Below are 14,641 nucleotides of genomic sequence, written 5' to 3'. Positions count from 1 at the left end.
AGTCGAGGACTAAACCGGTCGTAAGTCGAGGACTACCCAACTGGTCGTAAGTCGAGGACTTTCCCTGCCCGGGAGCGCCGCGCATGCGTGGTTCCGCCCCCTGCGCCAGCCGAGGCGTAGCTGGCAAGCGGCAGAGACGGAGCAGGCCGACCACCAGCTGGCCCAGCCCAAGGGAGGTAAGGCACCCGCCGGAAAAGGGGGAAAAAAATGGCGGACAGCCTTGCTTGGCGACCCCCGTGAAATGGTCAATCGACCCCAAATGGGGTCACGACCCATAGGTTGAGAACCACTTATGACCACAATGGAGCCCAACATGTCTGTTGCTAAGCGAGACATTTGTTAAGTGAGTTTGGCCCCATTTTACGACCTTTCTCGCCACAGTTGCTAAGCGAATCGCTGCAGTTGTCAAATTAGTAACCCGGTTGTTAAGTGAATCTGGCTTCCCCATTGACTTGGCTTATCAGGAAGTCCCAAAAGGGGATCACATGACCCCGGGACGCTGCAACCGTCAAAAATATGAGACAGTTGCGAAGCATTTGAATTTGGATCACGTGACCATGGAGATGCTGTAACGGTGTAAAAAATGGTCATAAGTCACTTTTTCAGTCCCGTTGTTAACTCTGAGTGGTCACCAAATGAATTCTCGTAAATTGAGGACTTCTTGTACCGTTGTTATTCTCTCTGAAGAGGGAGGGGACGAAGCAAAGTCCCCTGTCCAGCATATCAGGAAGCATCTCCATAAGAATAAGGAAAAGCAAGGAGAAGACAAAGAAACCTCTTCTAGAAGAGGCAGTAACAGAATAACAGAGTTGGAAGGGACCATGGAGGTCATCTAGTCCAGGGCTTTCCAACCTTTTCACCCATTGTACCACTTTTAGGATATGGCAACATCCGAGTACCACGAGTCGCCTAGCAAGGTGTCAAAAACTTGATGACCCCCCCAAAAAGGAAAAAAAATGATAAAGTACAGGTAGTCCTCAAGTTACAACAGTTCGTTTAGTGACTGTTTAAAGTTACAATGGCACTGAAAAAAGTGCCCCCCAAGCCACAGCCAAGCAAGACACCTGCCTGCCCACCCGGCGGCGCTCTTCCTCCTGTCCGAGGTTTTCATTGTGAGCATTTCTGTTGAGGATTGGCAGCCGGGGTGGGGTGGGGGGGTGTTTGGTTTTTATTCCCCCCCGTCTGCTGGGTGGTTGCAGCAGGTTTTGGTCACTTCACATGACCCTGGGACACTGTGACCGTCATAAATATGAATCAGTTGCCAAGCATCTGAATGTAAATCACAAGACCCTGGAGAGGCTGCAACATTCCAGCTGATCGGTGCTTCTCCTGGGCTCAGCAGAAGCGCCAGGATCAGCGCCGAGCTCCAGCTGGAGCCTGGCGCTGATCCTGGCACTTCCGCTGAGCCCTGACATTCCCAAAGAAGCACTGATCAGGTGGAAAGCGGCACTGATCCTGGCACTTCCACTGAGCCCTGGCAGCCCTGCAGTTCCAGCCATCTCTCGCTCAGGCTTGTGCGGTGCTGCCACCGGTTCAGCTCATTCCCCTCCCCGCTACCACTTTTCTAGGATGGTCGCGTACCACCTGCCAGGTACCAATGTACCACAGGCGGTACCCGTACCACTGGTTGAAAAGCGGACATAGATCAGGTTGGGAGAACGAGTCCGTCCTTTGGGATAGGGTAAAGTCTATTTGACAACAGGTCAGAGAAGAATTTTCTCAAGACTTTTTCCCCCTCAAAAATTGCCAAGCGTGACCTAATCTTTACCCCTTCCCCCCTGGACCCAAGTTCAGGATAAACTTGCACCTTCGAGCCCTACTAAACCCCGGTCATGTTCTCTTTCAGCTCACCCTGCCTTAAAGGATGGGGGTAGGTGTCTGCTGCTTTAGGTGCCTGATAAGAAATTATGATTAAGTGTTTAAAAACCCAGGGAGGCGGGTTAGCAAAGGCAGATTGTAGCCGAGTAACATTTCTCACATGCATCCAAGTAGATTTTTCCGCACATCCTCAGTCTGAGGGTTTCCAGTTTGCTAAGCAGCTCTTCTGCCCCACTCAAAGGCACCACCTCACCTTGTCATACCAGCAGCGGATGCTAAGCTGTCCACAGAGACAATTGCTGGAGGAACAGTCGTCCTGGCACGTGCAATGCTGCCAACGTAAAGAAGAGAGGTGAAAAACGGAGGTTTTCTTGTGGAAAACGAAAGAACTCTTACGAATTCCAGAGGGGTTTAGCAGAGAGGTTTATTGCGCAGGTTCAGAGGCATATTAGAGTTAGGCAATTCTGAACAAGGAGGGCGGGATTAGACTTCAGTTTTTATACTTCCCTTCTTTCAGGAACAAAGGGACTACACATGATAATACACTGTAATACATTTGGTTCGTTTCTCACGGGCATACAATGGAACGTTTTGCTACATACAAAGTATCCATGTGCAGAGCGCATTTGGTTAGCCACATATTACTGACACAGAACTTTCCCAGTGAATTTTCCCAGTGATTATGCATTACATCATTATTCTAGCAATTATGCAGACACATCATTATTGCAGTTATGCAGACAATTATTATTCTAATAATTGTTCATTTTACTACATTAATGTGGCAGGCGATGGTCTTATTTTGGGGGAACACACGGTCGGAGTCAGCTCAGAGACCTTTTGCCTCGCAACGCATCTGCTCTCCCACCATGCCGTGGTCCCCTCTCCCCCCCCACCCCGATCGGCTAAAATAACTGTCCAGAGCCAGGCTGTATTTCTTGACTTTTGACTTCTCTGCTTTCCCCCTCTGCTGCTCGTGGGTTGGATCGAAAGGATACCTGTAAGTGGGTGATATTGCGATCGATGTTCATGGTGGAGGTCTCGCAGTTTTCGGAGATGTACTTGTAGTCATCTGGGCAGGGTTCATCATCCACCGAGTTGACACAGGGGATGGGCACGTTTTCGTAGCCCCGAGCCACATCCCTGGTTAAAGACAAGAAGGCAGAACCTAAGATGGAGGCTACTTTTCAGTGGCAGTTTTTAAGCACCCCGCCCTGTTTGGACAGCTTTTGCTTCCACTTCTACCTTGCTAAATGATATTCCATTAAAAGAGGATGATTGCTGGATTCTCTAAGCCTCAGTCGTTTTATTTTATTTTTCCTTTCTCACGGACTATTCTCTTTATTGTGCTGTATTTTCTTTATCCATTGCGTACCCCAGGAAAAACAAATCCTTGTGTAGGAATTCTCATACCCTCCAGACAAAATGGCTGCCCAACCTTTTCTTGAACAAAATGAAATTCAATGGTGAAAAAAGCAAGGTTCTACATTTAGGCAAGAAAAACCAAATGCACAAGTACAGCATAGGTGGCACCTTGCTCAATAGTAGTAACTGTGAGAGGGACCTCGGAGTCCTAGTGGACAATCACCTAAATATGAGCCAGCAGTGTGTTGCAGCTGCCAAAAAGGCCAAAACAGTGCTAGGCTGCATTAACAGAGGGATAGAATGAAGATCACGTGAAGTGTTAATACCACTTTACAATGCCTTGGTAAGGCCACACTTGGAATACTGCATCCAGTTTTGGTCACCGCGATGTAAAAAAGATGTTGAGACTTTAGAAAGAGTACAGAGAAGAGCAACAAAGATGATTAGGGGACTGGAGGCTAAAGCATATAAGGAACGGCTGCTGGAATTGGGAATGTCTAGTTTAACGAAGAGAAGGACGAGGGGGGACATGATAGCAGTGTTCCAATATCTCAGGGGCTGCCACAAAGAAGAGGGAGTCAAGCTATTCTCCAAGGCACCTGAAGGCAGGACAAGAAGCAACAGATGGAAACTAATCAAGGAGAGAAGCAACCTAGAACTAAGGAGAAACTTCCTGACAGTGAGAACAATTAATCAGTGGAACAACCTGCCTCCAGAAGCGGTGAAGGCTCCAACACTGGAAGTTTTTAAGAAGAGACTGGACAGCCATTTGTCCGAAATGGTATAGGGTTTCCTGCCTGAGCAGGGGGTTGGACTAGATGACTTCACTACTACTACTACTACTACTACTACTACTACTACTACTACTACTACTACTACTACTACTACTACTATTATTATTATTATTATTATTATTATTATTATTATTATTATTATTATTATTATTATTATTATCTACAGAGATGGCGTCCCCAGAGCTTCAAGAGACGGGCTTAAGCTTCCATTGCTTAACAGGTCTTACTCTCAGGAAATTCCTCCTTAGTTCACATTTCACTCTCTCTCTCTACTAGTAGTCCCTGTTTAACAACTGCCTCATTTAGTGACCATTTGCAATTACCACAGTAATGAAACAGTGATTTTGCAACCAACCCTCACAAGTATGACCTTCACAGGTGTGTAGAGGAAAGCTGAAGTAAAATTATAAGTACTGCTTCGCTTAACTGAACAGATCTGCTGATCCAAATTGTGCTTGCTAAATGAAGACTACCTCCATTAAGCTTCCACCCAGTTTTTTTTTTCTTACTCTCAGGTGCTATGCAGAATAAATCCAAAGCTTCATCGCTGTTAAATGTCAGGTATCCAGTTCATCTCTCCCTCCTGATAAACTGCATCTGTTTGCTTAAGTGCTTCCACCGCTGCTAAGTGCCACTTGATAGATTTCCCACTTTTTTTGTTAAATTGATTGTCTTAAATGCAGGTAGTCCTCGACTTATGATCACAATCGAGCCCCAAATTTCTGTTGCTAAGTGAGACAGTCATTGCCCCATTTTATGACTTTTCTTGTTAAGTGAATCACGGCCGTTGTTCAGTTAGCAACACCGTTGTTAAGTGAATTTGGCTTCCAAAATTGACTTTGTTTGTCAGAAGATCTCAAAAGGTGATGACACGACTCTGGGACACTGCACCCGTCGTAAATGTGAGTCAGTTGCCAAGCATGCGAATTCTGATCACATCAACCACGGGCACGGCGCAACGGTAATAAGTGTAAAAAAACCGGTGACAAATCACTTTTTTTCAGTGCTGTTGTAACTTTGAAGGGTCACTAAATGAGTGGTTGCAAATCAAGGACCGCCTGCACCTGCACTATTTCCTAACTTTTAAAAACTCCATCTGAGCCTCCTCTTCGCTTGCTCCAAATGATAATCTCCTTATTGAAGCTCCGTGTAAAGCTTTATGCAGCTCTTGGCCCTGCCCTAAAGCAGAAGCCCCCTCCTACCGGAATCACGTGCCCGAACACATGACAAGCCCTAGAAAAATGAAACTGAAACCTAGCCGGACGTGCATTGCACACATCGGGTTCCACCCGACCACCTTACCTGCTGATGATGCGCTCCGTGCGCATCGAACGGTTAAGGATGCCTTGGCGGATCTTGCGATTGAGTTGAAGGGCGAACCAAACATCCGAGTTTTCCAAGGTCAGGTCCACCGGCAAATCCCCCTCCTTGTTCCGTATTTCAGTGTCGGCTCCCCTTGACAGGAACAAGCTGTGCGAGGAAGAAGATGTAGTCGATTAGAGCAAAGGCCTCCCACCGTCTTGCAGTGTAGGATCCCAAAACAGAAACTTCTCAACTGCCTGTTGCTTACAGCAGGGTTTTTCAACCAGTGGTACGCGTACCACCTGTGGTACATTGGCACCTGGCAGGTGGTATGCGACCATCCTAGAAAAGTGGTAGTGGGGGAGGGGAATGAGCTGAACTGGTGGCAGCACCGCACAAGCCTGAGCGAGAGATGGCTGGAGCTGCAGGGCTGTCAGGGCTCAGCGGAAGCGCCAGGATCAACGCCAGGCTTCAGCTGGAGCTTGGCGCTGGTGCTTCTGCTGAGCCCAGAAGAAGCGCCGATTAGCTGGAATGTTGCAGCATCTCCAGGGTCTTGTGATTTACATTCAGATGCTTGGCAACTGATTCATATTTATGATGGTCACAGTGTCCCAGGGTCATGTGAAGTGACCAAAACCTGCTGCAACCACCCAGCAGACCGGGGGGGGGGATAAAAACCAAACACCCCCCACCCCACCCCCGCTGCCAATCCTCAACAGAAATGCTCACAACAATGAAAACCTCGGACAGGAGGAAGAGCGCCGCCAGTTGGGCAGGCAGGTGTCTTGCTCGGTTGTGGCTTGGGGGGCACTTTTTTCAGTGCCATTGTAACTTCGAACAGTCACTAAGCGAACTGTTGTAAGTCGAGGACTACCTGTACTTTATCACTTTTTTCCTTTTTTTTTTTTTTTGTCATCAAGTTTTTGACACCTTGCTAGGTGACTGGTGGTACTCGGATACTGCCATATCCTAAAAGTGGTACAGTGGGTGAAAAGGTTGAAAAGCCCTGGCTTACAGGACACAATCGTGGTAGCTCTCCCGGGCAGCTATATGCAGAGGCGTGTCTCCGTGGAAATTGACCGCATGGAGATCACACTGGGCATTTAGTAAGACTTCAGCAATCTCCGCACTTCCGGTGAAAGAGGCCCAGTGCAAACAGATGTTCTCTTCCTGGATGGAAGAAGAGGAAGGCGTTAAAGAAAAGTGACAGGCAACAGGCCGGGAGTCCAAACGTCCGCATGTTCCCTTGTAGAGGACCGTAAAGATCTGCAGATCTGCTCTCTTCTATCACTCTCAGCAGTAGCCATAGGAGGGATCCCAAGAGTCAAGATGGCCATCCTCACTAGCAGGCCCAAAGCCTGAATGTCCATCAGTGTTGCATGAGACTTCAATGGCACTGCCATGTCTACCATGTGACTCCTTTTACCCACCTTCCCCCTTAGCAGTGTTAAACTTTCCTAACTGCAAGGATTTCCTTTTAAAGCACACATGTCAAACACAAGGCCCAGGAGCCGGATGCGGCCCACGAAGTGGTTTCATGTGGCCCGCGAAGCCATCCTGGAAACAGTGAGGGAACGGCCCCCGCTGCCTTGGCCCTGGCCCAGGTCAGCCGGGAGCCAATCTACAATTTTGTGGTGGCCATCTATGCTGAAACGCATTCAGTCTTAGCTCCTTAAGACCCCCCCTGCATGGCCTGAAAGGAACAGTGAGGCTCCTCCAGTGGACCATGCCTTGGCACTTGCCCTGGTCCCACCCTTCTGCCAGACCCTCAGATCTATCCCACTCCTGGCCCCCACAAGCACCCTTGACGCGAACAATGTAGAACTGGCCACACCCACCCAGTAGGCCACACCCACTCCATCCACACCCACCCAGCAGGCCACACCCATTCTGGCCACACCCACCCGGCCCCCTGAGGGCAACCGCAATGCTGATGTGGCCCTCAATGAAATTGAGTTTGACACCCCTGTTTTAAAGCAAGGGCCCAACCGCAATGGGGTGGCCTAACCCAGGGATCTCCGATCTTGGCAACTTTTAAGACTTGTGGACCAACCATGGCTGGCTGAGGAATTCTGGGAATTGAAGTCCACAAGTCTTAAAGTTGCCAAGGTGGGAGACCCCTGGACTAACCAACCTTGTCCATTCTGTTATGCAGATAAATCCAGCCAGAGATTTTCTCCCCCCAGCCCTCTCAGGCTACAGTTCTGGCTCCCGGGAACAAATCTCACTCATTTCTGTTTTATATCAATTTCACAAGCCTGGTGCTTTCCCCATGAAACCCAAACTCACGTACATTGTCAGTCAAGGTGACGTCAGCGCCTCGGGTGAGCAACATACGGATCACCTCAATGTGCTTATGCTCGGCAGCCCAGATAATGGGGGTCCAACCTCCATTATCCTAAACAAGGAACAGGAAAAACAAGCAATGTGTGAAGGCCCAGGGAGAACTGGGTGAAGCTGGTAACCACGATCAGAAACCAAGGGGAATCAGCCTCTCCACTTACCTGGGCATTGACATCCACCTGTCCCGTGGAAAGGAGCAAGCTGACCATCTCCACATTTCCATTCTTGGCAGCATGATGAAGACAGGTGGATCCATCATCCTCCTTTTGGCGGTAACATCGGGAAGAATGAAACAGCATTAATTTAAGTTACATGTAAGCACTTCCTCTCCCCATAGTGATTCCCTCCCTACTTTTTTCATTCTCACAAAACAGCGACGGAATCCTGAATTTTAGTCCCATAAGAAGAGACCTCAGACTCTGGATTCATGCATTACACTAAGCTTTGTGTGATTTCTTTTTTTTTTTTTTTTGGCTTTAGATCAGGGTCTTTTATAAACTCAGTCAATATGGTTTGTACACAACGGCTTAGTATTATGTGTAACCCAGGCCACTCTGACAGGCTCAACAAACCACGGTTAAAACAAACCATGCTTAATATAAAGGTTCAACCCTGTCACTGAGTTATTCTATTAAACCAGCTGGAACTAGCATTGTTAATCAAGGTTGTTGGAAATGTGTGATCTGTTTTGGAAAAGGTGGTATTTTCTACCAAAGGATGTAGCAATATATATGTTACTATGGCAGAAATCCTGTGATACCTTACAATAATATACTCAATTGTTTACTTCAGTATTTCTCAATCTTGGCAACTTTAAGAGGTGTGGACTACAACTCCCATGCTGGCTGGAGAATTCTGCAAGTTGCAGTCCACATGTCTTAAAGATTGAGAAACACTGATTTCAATTATCGAAGTTTCAGTGGTGAGCTAGTGATTATAGATAAATATAAAATATCAGATAGTTTTTTTCTTTTTCTTTCTTAGTTTCTAGGTTTAAATTTCTTAAGATTAAATACTATTTTGTCATTAAAAAAAAGATTTCTTTTAAAAAAAGCATTGCTGATGTTGAATGTCAAGTTTCTGAGGAGAAATTACTTCAAATTGAGCCGGTTAAACACAGGTATTTGTTTCTCCACTGAACTAAGATTGTTCTCAAAGACAGCACATGTTGTGAAGAAATGCTACAATTAGGCCCTTGGTACACATTATTTTGAAGAGTCTCGCCCTTTTAAAAGCAGCAAGGCACATAGAAACGAAACTGTTGTGTACCAAAATAACACTTGTCATACAGTATATATCTATTAAAAGCACAGGACTGTTGCAAAAAATAAAAAATAAATGCCACACCGACTCCCTTTAAGAAATAAAATATCTCCACCCCACTCCCTTCCACACAGCAATCCTTCCACCAAAAGATCATTTCTTTCATCTCCTGACCTTCGTGTACACACAACCACCCCTCTTGACCAAGTAATGGGCTAACTCCACGTGGTTGTTTGCAACCGCTTCCATTAAAGGGGTCCGACGCAACTTGTCCACCGTATTTATGTTGGCTCCAGCCTGCCAGAGAGAATATTTATGATTTATTACTAATTGACTTCTTTACATGTTTAACTGATATACATGGTAGGTAGTACCGGTTTAGTGACTTGTCTCGGATAGCCACAGTTTGCAATTACCAGGTTAAGAAAAAGTAGTTTTGCCACTGGTATTTAGGACAGGGGTCTTCAAACTTGGCTCATTTATGACTCGTGGACTTCAACTCCCAGAATTCCTCAGCCAGGCATGCTGGCTGAGGAATTCTGGGAGTTGAAGTCCACGAGTCATAAAAGGGCCGAGTTTGAAGAGCCCTGATTTAGGACAACAAAAACCTTCAATGCGGAACTGATTAATGTGTGGCCAGATTCAGCAGCAGCTGGGAAACTGCCAGGAGGCTTCTAATCAACTAATTAAGGTTTCAGAGCTGAGCTTGTTAATTAGCCCTTTTTAGGAAAGGGCTGGGCTGCATACAAAAGTAACTCAGGAAGAGAACACTTGTTTAAGGGGCAACAAAAAAACCCCCAAAACCCCAAACAAAACAAAACAGGGCACCAAACAAGAGAACTTTTATCTGAATCAGACTGTAGGACTACTAGCAATCTTTGCAGCATCTTTGTCACCCTCTCTGTTTGCTTAGTGACTGTGTCAGCCACTGGAACAATTGCAGTCGCTCAGCAAGGACTACCCTATGCCAATTTCAACCAACTGACTTAAGAGCAGCTTAATACAGCCGTATTTTGAGATATTGACAAGTCAACAGCTCTTCTCTCTCTCTCTCAGCAAACCCAGAACTGTGTATTTTCCTCTTTAACCTTTTCATCCCTCCCTCTTTCAGAAGCCTCCTTCAAGTGTAAAATTGTGCCTGTCGGGCACAGCTGTGTAGCCACTGGGCAAAGATACGTATATTCAAATCTACGTGTGGGTTACTGAGGATCTGAGCCGCCCTTACTCAAGATGGGCTGCAGAATTTCCAAAAAGCAGCGAATCTGTGCTGCGTATTTTATAGATTAGAATACCATAACTGGAAAAAGGGTGTGATGATCTAAGGCAGGGGTGTCAAACTGGCGACCCGTGGGCCGGATGCGTCACGCACAGGCCACACCCGCCCCGGCTCTGCAAAGGCAAAAAAACGTCACAATATGTCCCGTGACGCAATCGAATTTGACACCCGTGATCCAAGGAGATACTATCTATTTCTTTTTACTCTCAATTTTGCCTGCCATCTTTAAGCTACTGAATGGGGAGTTTACCTACTTCAACTCGAAAAGTTGATGAAGGATGCTTATTTACTTCTTGCTCATACCCAGGGCATATGAAGGAAAGAGGAAACCCAGTGGAGCCCAGGTTTATTCATACACACACACACACACACACACACACACACACACACACACCTGCAGCAAAACATGGCAGATTTCCATGTAGCCCTTCTGTGCTGCAGCATGCAGTGGAAAACGCTTGCTTTGCTGTTCGGTCTGGAAATTGGGGTCCAAGCTGTCTACTGGGGAAAAAAAGAGAGAAGATGAGTGGCAATGAAAAAGAAAAGAGAATAAACGATTGCCCCGATTGGCTAGATCAGTGGTGGCGAACCTATGGCACGAGTGCCAGAGGCGGCACTCAGAGCCCTCTCTGTGGGCACACGTGTCATTGCCCCAGCCCCACCTCCCCCCGTGGCCCCCTCCTCACCACCAGTCCCCCTGGAGGAGAGTCGCCCCCGGGCGCAGCCCGCCTGGAGCAACGCAGCCAAGGACATGGCAGCCGGGCAGTGGGGACAAGACTCGGCTCTTGCGCTCTGTCGCAAACAGATGCTGCTGCTGGGCACGGGTGGAGGGCGTGCCTGCCATGGCGCTGCTGGGCCACCTGGGCAATCTGCGGCGGGCCGTGGAGGTGGTGGGTGGCCCTGCAGGTGGGTGGGTGTGGGGTAGGGGTGGAGTGGGGGCAGTGCAGGGGGTGTGGGGCAGTTTTGGGGCACTCGGTCTCTAAAGGTTTCGCCATCACTGGGCTAGATTCATGACAATAAAATGGTAAATTTTAACTCCATAAGGAGGCACTGAAAGAAATCTCTCTTTCACAAACTCTTGACGGCTGGCTCGGGAATTCTGGGAGTTGAAGTCCAGACATCTTAAAAGTTACTAAGGTTGAAAAACACTGCTATGGAGGTACCCAATAGGGTGCCCTTCTCCTATCACTGGCCTCCTCATTCCACCTTTCCAGCAGGGAAGTGGGTGCAAGTAGACCACGGATAAATTACACCAGGGCTTTTCAACCTTTTCACCCATTGTACCACTTTTAGGATATGGCAGTATCTGAGTACCACCAGTCGCCTAGCAAGGGGTCAAAAACTTGATGACCCCCCCCCCCCCAAAAAGGAAAAAAGTGATGAAGTTCAGGTAGTCCTCGACTTACAACAGTTCGTTTAGTGACTGTTCGAAGTTACAATAGCACTGAAAAAAGTGCCCCCCCAAGCCACAGCTGAGCAAGACACCTGCCTGCCCACCCGGCAATGCTCTTCCTCCTGTCCGAGGTTTTCATTGTTGTGAGCATTTCTGTTGAGGATTGTCAGTGGGGGTGGGGAGGGGGGGTGTTTGGTTTTTATTCCCCCCGTCTGCTGGGTGGTTGCAGCAGGTTTTGGTCACTTCACATGACCCTGGGACACTGTGACCATCATAAATATGAATCGGTTGCCAAGCATCTGAATGTAAATCACAAAACCCTGGAGAGGCTGCAACATTCCAGCTGATCGGCGCTTCTGACAGCCCCGAAGAAACGCCGATCAGCTGGAAAGCGGCACTGATCCTGGTGCTTCCGCTGAGCCTGACAGCCCTGCAGCTCCAGCCATCTTTTGCTCAGGCTTGTGCGGTGCTGACATTGGTTCAGCTCATTTCCCTCCCCTTCTACCACTTTTCTAAGATGGTCGCGTACCACTGCCAGGTGCCAATGTACCACAGGTGGTACCCGTACCACTGGTTGAAAAGCCTTGCTATAGTGGTACCCAATAGGGTGCCCTTCTCCTATCACTGGCCTCCTCATTCCACATTTCCAGCAGGGAAGTGGGTGCAAGTAGACCACGGATAACTTACACAACATCAGGACCACTTTCTGGAGTTCCCCTTGCTTAACGGAGAGGTAGAGCTGACGCGGATGGAATCGCAGCTTCTTGCGCCTGGGAGCGATAGAGGAGAGAAATCAAAGAGCGTCAGGCAAATGAAATTTGGAGAAAAGGGCAAACTGTGGGAAGGCAAGAGACAGGGCAGAAGGGGGAAATTATGGCCACTCAGCACCCATTAGGAGCTCTCACACCCTGCTTCGTTGCCAAGGCCTGACCCCTGCTATCAAACAACCAATGTTTGCTGGAATAATGCTAATGATTATATCAAGCCAGAGAGGGCCAGAATATCGGTTTGCTTACCTTTCGGATTCCTGTACCACCAGGGCTCGCTCTAGCTGCTCCCGTCCAGCCCCTGGTGGCAATCCTTGTGCTGAAAGCACAGCCCCGTTAGGAAGAGTCAGCCGTGGTCCTGCGCTATCAATACTTGGGCCCCCGAAGCCCACCGTGTCATCTGGTGGGTGTTCAACACCTGAGCCCCCACGCATCCGAGCACTGAGGGAAGGCCAAACAGCTCGGTCAGGTACCAAGTTAAGAAATCACAATGTCGTAATACAGGTAGCCCACGACTTACAAACACAAACAAATTATTTCTGTTAAGCGAGACAGTTAAGGGAGTTTTGCCTCATTTTACGACTTTTCTCGCCACCGTTTTAAGTGAGTCGTCGCAGTTGTTACGTTGGTAACACGGTTGTTAAGTGAATCTGGCTTCCCCCATTGACTTTGCTTGTCAGAAAGGGGATCACGTGACCTCAGGACACTGCAACCGTCATCAACAGGAGCCGATTGCCAAGAGTCCGGATTTTGATCATGGGACTATGGGGATGGTGCAACAGTCCTAAATATGGAAAAAACGGCCATAAGTCACTTCTTTCAGTTGTATTTTGAACGGTCACTAAATGAATGGTTGTACGTCGAGGACCACCTGTAGGTGGTGGACTCTTCAGCTAGAGCAGTGGTGGCGAACCTATGGCACGGGTGCCAGAGGCGGCATTCGGAGCCCTCTCCCTGTGCACACATGCCGTTGCCCCAGCCTCGCCTCCCCCCGTGACCCCCCTCCTCACCAGTAGCCCTCCTGGAGAAGAGTCGCCCCCGAGCGTGGCCCACACGGAGCAGCGCAGCCAAGGACATGGCAGCCAGGCAGCGTAGACAAGACTCTGCCCTCACACCCCATCATGCAGTTGATGCTGCAGGGCGTGGGCAGAGGGTGTGGCCGCCATAGCGCTGCTGGGCTGCCTGAGTATCTGTGGCAGGCCGTGGAGGCGGTGAGTGGTAGACAAGACTCTGTCCTCACGCCACATTGCGCACAGTTGATGCTGCGGGGCGCGGGCAGAGGGCGTGCCTGCCATGGCGCTGCTGGGCGATCTGCAGCGGGCCCTGGAGGCGATGAGTGGCCCTGCGGGTAGGTGGGGTGGGGGCGGGGTGGGGGCAGGGCAGGGGTGGAGCGGGGGCAGGGTCAGTTTTTGGGCACTCGGTCTCTAAAAGGTTCGCCATCACTGAGCTAGGGCGTGAAGAGTGAGGAGACTGCGGGTGAGCTTGGAATCCCTGCAGCCGTGGAAGTGACAGATATCTATCTCCCCCTAAAACAGTGATGGCGAACCTTTTAGAGACTGAGTGCCCAAACTGCAACACAAAACCCACTTATGCATCATCGGGTGCCGGGTGGGTGTGGCCCATTGGGTGGGCGTGGCTGCTGTGGTAACGGCAGACTGGGTGGGACTAAAAAGTTCAATCAATCAATTCCAACTTTGCAAGATCTTTTTTTTCCCGCGAGAAGTTGAAATTGACTGATTGATTGAACCTTTTTTTTTTTGACTGATTGATTGAACCTTTTTTTTTTGATTGAACCTTTTTTTTTGATTGAACCTTTTTTTTTGCACATGGTGGCAGAGGCCTAAAGCGAAAAGGTTTTATAAAACCCAGCTGAAGGCCTAGGACTGGGGCGACGGCGCATGTGCCCACAGAGAGGGCTCTGAGTGCCGCCTCTGGCACCCGTGCCATAGGTTCACCACCACTGCCCTAAAATCTCTGAAGCCTGTATCTAGCTGTTCCCAAGAGAATGCAGTCAGTCTGGCAAAATTCTTGTAAATAGGCAAGCAACAATAAAAGAGAGGCAACTCTGATCAGGTCACAGTGTCATTCTGTTTCTTTGTGCCCGATATTAACCTTCGTGTACTCCGTTGTGTCGGGACAATACACAGTTCATCTTTTTTTTGTGTCATCACAAGCTGTACCAGCTGCCTTTGCAAATAACACAATGATGTACGGAAGAATACAGAAATGGCCTTGTGGCAACCATTAGAAAAAACATGAACTTAGTCTAGAAAATCAGGAAAATGTGAGAGAAAAAAAAACACCTCAAGATGGCCCTGCC

At 48.5% G+C, this 14,641-nt stretch overlaps 1 protein-coding gene across 1 annotated transcript in view; it reads right to left on the bottom strand.

Annotated features, from left to right (window-relative positions):
* EHMT2 (euchromatic histone lysine methyltransferase 2) overlaps positions 1-14,641 on the bottom strand; it is a 56,088-nt gene that overhangs the window by 16,945 nt on the left and 24,502 nt on the right. Inside the window, exons 13-23 of the mRNA XM_015824326.1 lie at positions 12,571-12,762; positions 12,242-12,324; positions 10,556-10,662; positions 9,060-9,182; positions 7,784-7,885; positions 7,573-7,677; positions 6,295-6,449; positions 5,280-5,447; positions 2,817-2,961; positions 2,072-2,149; positions 1,616-1,688 (exon numbers count right to left, since the gene is read on the bottom strand). Coding sequence (XP_015679812.1) covers positions 1,616-1,688; positions 2,072-2,149; positions 2,817-2,961; positions 5,280-5,447; positions 6,295-6,449; positions 7,573-7,677; positions 7,784-7,885; positions 9,060-9,182; positions 10,556-10,662; positions 12,242-12,324; positions 12,571-12,762 — 1,331 coding nt within the window. The remainder of the gene's footprint in view (positions 1-1,615; positions 1,689-2,071; positions 2,150-2,816; positions 2,962-5,279; positions 5,448-6,294; positions 6,450-7,572; positions 7,678-7,783; positions 7,886-9,059; positions 9,183-10,555; positions 10,663-12,241; positions 12,325-12,570; positions 12,763-14,641) is intronic.

The sequence above is a fragment of the Protobothrops mucrosquamatus genome, unplaced genomic scaffold (assembly GCF_001527695.2).
Source record: "Protobothrops mucrosquamatus isolate PMUCROS unplaced genomic scaffold, P.Mucros_1.0 scaffold2204, whole genome shotgun sequence".
Taxonomy (NCBI): domain Eukaryota; kingdom Metazoa; phylum Chordata; class Lepidosauria; order Squamata; family Viperidae; genus Protobothrops; species Protobothrops mucrosquamatus.
The sequence above is the reverse complement of the archived record's forward strand: the minus strand, read 5'-3'. Positions and strand labels throughout refer to the sequence as shown.